Source organism: Quercus suber, unplaced genomic scaffold (assembly GCF_002906115.3).
Source record: "Quercus suber isolate HL8 unplaced genomic scaffold, Cork oak 2.0 scaffold_466, whole genome shotgun sequence".
Lineage (NCBI taxonomy): Eukaryota > Viridiplantae > Streptophyta > Magnoliopsida > Fagales > Fagaceae > Quercus > Quercus suber.
The window spans coordinates 245717-253804 of NW_027069917.1; the positions used below are offsets into that span (position 1 = coordinate 245717).

General features: G+C 33.5%; 1 protein-coding gene across 1 annotated transcript; it reads right to left on the reverse strand.

Moving 5' to 3' along the window:
- Window positions 1-2575: 2575 nt before the first annotated feature.
- On the reverse strand, window positions 2576-4869 carry LOC112008566 (epsin-3). Its single transcript, XM_024040894.2, has 4 exons — window positions 4602-4869; window positions 3668-3790; window positions 3390-3551; window positions 2576-3309 (listed from the first exon to the last, which is right to left on the reverse strand). The coding sequence occupies exons 1-4, from the start codon at window positions 4706-4708 to the stop codon at window positions 2709-2711; spliced, it is 993 nt and encodes a 330-aa protein (XP_023896662.2). The 5' UTR covers window positions 4709-4869; the 3' UTR covers window positions 2576-2708.
- Window positions 4870-8088: the final 3219 nt, after the last annotated feature.

An 8088-nucleotide genomic window follows, 5' to 3' on the forward strand; every position in this document is an offset into this window, starting at 1 on the left:
TAGGTAGATTAGGCTTGGAGGATCTTTTTGGTATCCTTGTACTCAAACTTATTCACTATTGGATCATTTCGACTTGGAGGGTTGCACTGAGGTTTTTCGCTGAATTCTTCGGTTTCCTCTTTGATAACATGTCTTGATGTTATCTTGTGTTTGCATCTCTCTTCCTTACTCTTTAAACTTTATATTTGTTATTGCTTGCTTGTGGTTCTGGCTTAGAGAGTAGTCCCAGTTATTGCATATCATTTACTCTTGTTCTGCATTTATATAAGTTAGAGTAAAAGCAATTAAGCCGTGTTTTTAAAATTGGGGGTCTAAACAAACTATAGTGTTTTACACTATTTGTGCTTTCATTACAATAACAGTGTGTTTCATTATTTTATATTTTTTTCTCTCACCTCTCTTCTTTTTCCATCTAATTCTCTCTCTCTCTCTCTCTCTCTCTCTCTCTCTCTCTCTCTCTCTCTCTCTCTCTCTCTCTCTCTCTCTCTCTAGACCAGATAGAACTGATCAACCACCCACCACTGTCCAACCACCACCGCAACATAGCACTATCCACCAACACCACCACAACCCATCACAACACCTTATAGTTTGATCACAAAATTGACTCAAAATAAATAGAAAATTTAACCAAAAAAAAAAATCAACCCAAAATAAATAAAAATTCAAACCAAATTCAAAGGAAAACCACAATAGAATTTTTGCCTCAACCCACCCATTTTATCTCAACCTAACATCATCTCGACCTATTTCACCTCAACCCAAAAAACCCATGTTCGGGTCATGGTGAGATCAACGAGAAAGCTATCAACCCAAAAAACCTATGATTTTGTGGTGTTGCCAATCAAATCAAAAAAGAGGAAAGTTGTGCTAGGTCAAATCAAGAAAAAGGTAGAGGACAGTGATAGGTTTGATGATGGGTCAAATTAAGAGAAAGGGGGAACAACGATGGTGATGAAAAAGAGCATAGAGGAGAGAGACATTTGAGATGAAGGTGCTGAAAGATGAGAGAACGAAGAGAGAACAGAGCAGAGTGGAGAGAGACAATTGAGATGAGAGAGAATAGAGAGAACAAAAAAAACAAAGAGACCTGAGAGATGGAGAGAACTAGAGAAAATAAAGGTCAAAAAATAATAATAAATGATTATTTAAATAAAATGGAGTATAGAATAGAAAATGTATGTCTTATGCTAAAATAGACCCAAAAAAAAAAAAAAAAAAAGATAAACTGATGTGAATGCTCTAAGATGGGCCAGGGGTTGAAAAATGTTGTTTAGACTCCTAAGCTGTACTACCAATTTTATTAATTTTGATGTATCCGGATAAATAATTAATTAATCAAATTCAAGTGCAATATGGATAAAATAAATATTCAATTATCACAAAACAACTCTCACACACAACCACAAGGAATCACATAGGAAGTGAAAGCCTAATTGGAAAAAACACTATAGGGCCAAACCTAACTCATAAAAAAAAAAAAAAAAAAAAAAAAAACACAAAACGCAACTCTACAATGATGTCGAGAACAAGTGAAATCCAAACCCTCTCACAGTACCCGAGCTTCTCGCTCAAACTTGCAGTACTACTGGCTCCAGCCTTGTTTCTTCATAGCTTTTTGATGCCATCAGTTGATACGCTAACCTCTAAACCAATCTCTTGATTGCTTAAAGGCTTGTTGAAGATTTCGCTTAGCCTCTATGATTTGACAACAACACTCCAATACATGGCTCGTGATCCCTGTGTTTAGGTGGAAAAATCTTATTAAGTGTAAGGAAATTGGAGAGAGTGAAAGACTTCTTAGCTTTGGCAAAGTTTTCTTGTGTCATCTTTTTCTTTTGAAATTAGGGTTTTAATTTTTGAACTTATTAGTGTTGGGTTTGAGAAGTGGCTGACCACAAAAGCTAGCGTGAAAGCCTAGGTCGTTGCTTCTCTTTCTGAAAAATTCTTGTTAGTAGTTCATTCGTTGTTTGTGTTTACTGTATTTGAGAGACTCAAGCTAGTTTGTGTCTTGTGCTGATTCTCTGCAACCTTGCAGGACTGGAGTGCTCTCTGTATTGAAATTATGTAATCTATTTACATTTTGAAATGAAGCTGCTCATTCACATTAAGAAAGAAAGAAAAAAAGAAAAAAAGGTAAAGCTAACTTGTAGAGATATCACATTGATCAAATTGACTTGTAGAATAATAGTTATATAATTAAATTAATTATTTTTTAAACAAAAATAATAAACATACTACAAAATTTACAAATTAACGTGTCAATAAATTATATTTTAACAATTAAATAAATAAGTGTAAATTACTCTCTCTCTTTTTTAGTTATTAATGAAACATTAGTTTATATACGTTGTGTAGTTGTAAGATCCTTAAAATCACTTTTATCTTAAAGAAAAATGTTACATTTATAACATTTTCACTATTTTAAAATTTAAATTTTGAAATAATATTAATTTATTATGGTATCAGAACATATTATCTGAGTTCAAACCCTAAGTTATTGGGCAAGGGGAGGCAAATTTGGTCCCTTCATATGCCAGGAAAGTGAAAATTTGGTGGGTGAGAGAAGAAATCGCATTAGAATTGCTGTTCCATAATTTGTCCAAATATGTTTATTGCAAAATCATATTCTCTTATGGTTAGTAACACTTACATATGCACGAAAATAAGTCAAATCCAAAGCAAAAACTTGAATTTACATAACCCTATCAATACCAAAGCGAATATTGACGATCAAACCTTTTCTTTGTCATCCTTCCGGCATCAGAAACACTCCTAAATCCAACCTTTTCGTGATTACCTCTTGAAGAACTACTTCCAACAAGCTTCGAGCAAATTCCACTCATAAAACCATCCTTTTTTTCATCTTCCTCGTCCTCAGAATCAAGTAAAGAACCCGTTTCTTGAATCCGAGGGCTATCCCACAGGTGTGATCCTTCGGAATTTTTGTTTGTAGCTGGGAAAATAGTATTCTCCTCATCATGTATACCTCCTTGTGAATAACTTCCCAGCACTTCTTTTTTGGGTGTATACAGTTGATGCTTGTCTAGCTCATTTATATCATTCCATGTGGGACTTGTGGTAGAACATGAGAGAAATGATGAAAATCTTGATGCTTCCGAGGACGATGAGGAAGGAGTGGTTGTGGAAGGAGTAGAGGACGAAGGATAACCCATTGAACCTCCAAATCCTTGGATTTCTTTTGTTACTTTGAGGGCTTTCAAACGTGCCTGTTTGAGTGTCTCTCCTCCTCCCAAAAGTTTAAGTAATTCGTCTGATTTCTTTTGCATGCTTATACCCCAGTTGAACCTAACATCGATCACAACGAAATAGGGTTAAAATAATAAAAGCAAGCATATGGTAATGCGACATTTACACATTTTAATTACCCCTTTTCATCTATGTGTTTAAATGTTCCGAGCTCTTGAATAACATCAGTATCACATTGAAATTCTTCAGCAAATTCTTCAGGACCATGGGTTAGTAAGAACCCAAGAAGCACCAGTGATTTGTAGGATTGCCTCCATCGCTTCCAATCATTACTAGACAACCTGCAATGCTTACGTATCACTAATAAAAAGTATGCATGCTTGTGAATAATTAAACACATTAATGTTGTAATTTTTATTAAATTGAATTCTTTTAGCCAAAAGCACGCAAAATTTACCTGTTGTGAAGAATATCAACAATTCTCCAATAATCATCTATCTCGAAAGATGCTTCAGCTATTCTAGTCATTATTCTAGCATCAAGGCTACATGGATCATTATTTGTTGCTTCTTCAACCAACCTTTATATAAGAGCATCAATCTTATATAAGTTATTGTAAAAGCAGCAGATAGTAACCTAAAATAAAATTATATCTATTTTGTTCTATACTATAAACAAGGGAAACCGTTTAATGGATGGCAATTGGGAAGCTTTTTTTTTTTTTTTTTTTTTTGACTGAAGAAGGTAGCAATTGGGAAGCTAACAAACTAAAAATATTGAAAAATCATTCCATTGGCAATAAATTTAACCCTTTTATGCATAATGGTCCATACTCTCTCTCTCTCTCTTCTTCTTCTTCTTTTTTTTTTTTTTTTTTTATTATAGCTAAATTCATCAAATGCACTTAACGAAAGCCTAATTAAATAAAGTGAAAATTGTATCTGAGTTATTGTTGCGATTAATTTCATTAATTTGTTCCATACTAGAAAATTAGGATTTATAACCAATCAACATTTTATTGGCAACAAATTTAACCCTTTTATGCATAATGGTCCATACTCTCTCTCTCTCTCTCTCTCTCTCTCTCTCTCTCTCTCTCTTCTTCTTCTTTTTTTTATTTTTTTTTATTTTTTATTATAGCAAAATTCATCAAATGCACTTAACGAAAGCCTAATTAAATAAAGTGAAAATTGTATCTGAGTTATTGTTGCGATTTCATTAATTTGTTCCATTCTAGAAAATTAGGATTTATAACCAATCAACATTTTATAAGGTAACTTAAAAGCAATTTTGGTAATTAGTCACGCATTTCGCACCACATTCTTCTTTTAGTGTTGAGGAACATAATCTTACCTATTGTTTAATAAAAAGAAAAAGAGAGATAGACTTACAGTTCAGCTTCAGTAACGTCTGTGAAGGCCAGCCTAGCTTTTTTGTATTTCTCTTGTAGAAAAGAAGATGCTTGCTTTTTAATGTGGTCTAGCAACAAGGACCCCATGACAATGGCAGAGATTTCTTTTACAATGAAAACTTGTTTAAACACTTAAGTCATTAGTGAAACCTAATACTTACTTAAAAAGTTTGGTGATTATATACCAAGGAACCAGACTACATACAGAAGCCAGAAATGTTCCTTATAGGCAATTGTAAAACATTTAAGGACTTAAATAATCGAAGACCCCAGCATAAGAAGGAAAAGGCCTCAAAACACAGTTCCTCAAACGGATAAAAAGCTTTCCTAAAGAATGCCTATACACTATTTTGAGATGCAATTTAGAACCACATGGGTAGCCATGATTCTAGCTCAGATAATAAAGGCCAAGTATTTTAGTTGAAAAGGAAAACAAAATTACTAATATTAGAATTTGACCAAATGTAATCCATAAGTTTTTGCTTCTTTCTTTTGAAAAATTTATGTTTTTAAATTGATTGAACTGAAGATTAGGATTATCAAACTATCATTCCTTGGATCCCATTATTTCAAGGTTAACAAGTCCTTTATGGCCCATTTGGATTGAGGAAGAGAGAGGGAGAGTAGAGTAAAGTAGAGTACATTTAGCCTAAAATTAACTTATTTTTAGTCAATTTTACTCTCCTCCTCCTTCTTCCCCCCTCCATTCAAACGAGCCATTAATCTCGACATTTCTGCATGGGCTTTTGGTTCGAGCTTTGGTGCTTACTTACCCCAGCCCATGTTCTTAAGCCCTACTTGGTGGTGTTGTCATTGGCATATCTGATTAATTTGGGCAAGGACACATAGGTTGGGCTTTCAATCTGGTCATTCCTGTCCATGATGACATGGTAGGTTGTAATATTCCATATCAACCATAGATCAATCAACTAGTTCATGGAAATCTCTCAACATTACAGGAATAAGTCGTGGTCTAATATCATATCTCTCAAAAACTCTTAAGCAATCTACGACATTTACTAGCTATATCTACATCAATATGAGGGGCATATTGTACTAACTCAGTGAACGTTATTACCTCATATTTTGTAAGTTTCTTGTTCCCAAGTTTGAGTTTCAACAATTCTAATTCCAACTAGTATTTAATGCTATAAGTAAAGCTCATAACATGCCTCCCATGTAGCTTGTTTATCAACCTCATTCAACAATCTTCGTCCCATATCCCACCATATGTTAGCATTTCCCTCACATTATTACAACAAAATTCACACATTACTCACCCGTGCATCCCATGGTAGTGAATTGCCTTTCCATCTTCTCAACCTATGCCTCCACCTGATCAAATGGATCAATAGTCTCTTTAAAAGTAGTTGTTCTAAGCTTATAATTAAAGTGTTCGAGTTTGAGTGAAACCAATGATTGGATTATTGGGAACATGGGGAAGGTTAGGGATGTCTACTCGAAAGATCAAGCCTATTACTCAAGGGAGTCAATTCCGTACCGCACCGGCCGGTACCGCTGGTATATACCGTACCGGCAAGCAAACCGGTACATATAATCCCCCTGTTTCGTACCGGAAAAAATACCGGCCGTACCGGCCAATTTCGGGCAATACCAGCCGGTACCGGACGTACCGGCCAGTATAGAAAAAAGGTTTTTTTTTTTTTTTTTTAAAGTTTTGTAATTTTTAAATTTTTGTTAAGACAGAATGGTAACTTATTTGCATTAACTTATTAGTATTATTTGTTTTCTTAATATGCAATGGTAACTTTTAAGCTTTCTATTTTTTATATTGTGTTTTTTTTTTTTAATTGATACTAAAGTCTAAAACCATAAATAATTAGTTTTGAATTGAGGAAATATTTTATCCTAAACTTTTATATTTATTATAATATACATATATATGCACACACACACACACATACATATATATATATATATATTTTTTTTATTTATAAATATAAAAAATAGCTGTAAACCTGAAACGGTACACCGGTATTAACCGGTATTCGAAATATATCGTACCGCTGGCCAAACCGGTACAGCCTCCGATACGGTATTGACTCCCTTACTATTACTTAGTAGTTCATACGTCCTTGTTGCTTCGCCACTCATGTAATTAAATGTAGCGAGGATTTGACAAATTCTCCAATACTAGCATCCTGAAAAGGGACATTGTGCTCACACCCTCTAGGTTATCTTGATCCAACCATATTAGTTTTCTATATTGTTAAATAAAGACTCATGAGTACGTGTAGGGGAATCTTAAAACCTTAGACTAACATAATTAATCTAAAACTCTAAGAAAATATAAGTCTACTAGATACTACTTAAGAGCAATAGCATCTGGAATGCCAATACGGTATTGACTCCCTTACTATTACTTAGTAGTTCATACGTCCTTGTTGCTTCGCCACTCATGTAATTAAATGTAGCGAGGATTTGACAAATTCTCCAATACTAGCATCCTGAAAAGGGACATTGTGCTCACACCCTCTAGGTTATCTTGATCCAACCATATTAGTTTTCTATATTGTTAAATAAAGACTCATGAGTACGTGTAGGGGAATCTTAAAACCTTAGACTAACATAATTAATCTAAAACTCTAAGAAAATATAAGTCTACTAGATACTACTTAAGAGCAATAGCATCTGGAATGCCAAAAAAAAAAAAAAACCTATTTTACTCCTCAAATATCATTTTATCTATTTTACCAACTTATTTACCAACTCATCTTACATCCCAGTTTTTATTTTTACATATAACTCAATAAAATAATATAAAGTGCCTAATATAATAAAATAAAATAATTATATATGCAAGAAGAGAGAGAGTGTGAGAAATTAAAATATTATATTTTTGCTTACAACCCTATGAACAATAAGTGTAGAAAGGATGGAAAAAGTTTTAGGTTTACATACCCGGATGGAACATGGTTTTAAGGTTTTAGGAGGTAAAATAGAAACTAAGGGGTTTTTACACCCCCAATACTAGTGCTCTAAGGATTCTAGTCACTCATCGAGAAACCAAGGATTATTTCACTCACAATTCAACCAGTAAAGATTCTAGTAACACCTTTATGACCTGAGGACGCCACATTGATGTACAACATCAACGTCGGGAATATATGTGGGGAAGATTATGATACTTATAATTGCATATGTATTTGGTTGGATAAATGTGTGTTCTTCGGGAGTTTGTTGAATATAATTTGACTACCTTCTTAGGAGTATAATTCAAATATGCATGGTTAGTGTTTCCTTGGAAAACGACACACTTGTGTTAAAAAATAAATGTAAAACAACATTTAGAATAAATTAAGGATGATTGAGAACCAAATTGATTATCATATGTTCAAGGTTTTTTCGTTTAATTCTATATAAACTATGGCCAATTAAGCTTGAACATATTAACAAACTAAATTACACTTTTAAGCTTAATACATTAACTATTTGAACAAGTTCAA

Excerpts from the sequence above, each read along its gene's own strand:
- LOC112008566 (XM_024040894.2), bottom strand. The coding sequence starts at position 4,708 with ATGGGGTCCTTGTTGCTAGACCACATTAAAAAGCAAGCATCTTCTTTT. Across the intron at positions 3,791-4,601 it reads GACGTTACTGAAGCTGAACT|GTTGGTTGAAGAAGCAACAA; the intron begins GTAAGTCTATCT and ends TCTTATATAAAG. Across the intron at positions 3,552-3,667 it reads GTTGATATTCTTCACAACAG|GTTGTCTAGTAATGATTGGA; the intron begins GTAAATTTTGCG and ends TAAGCATTGCAG.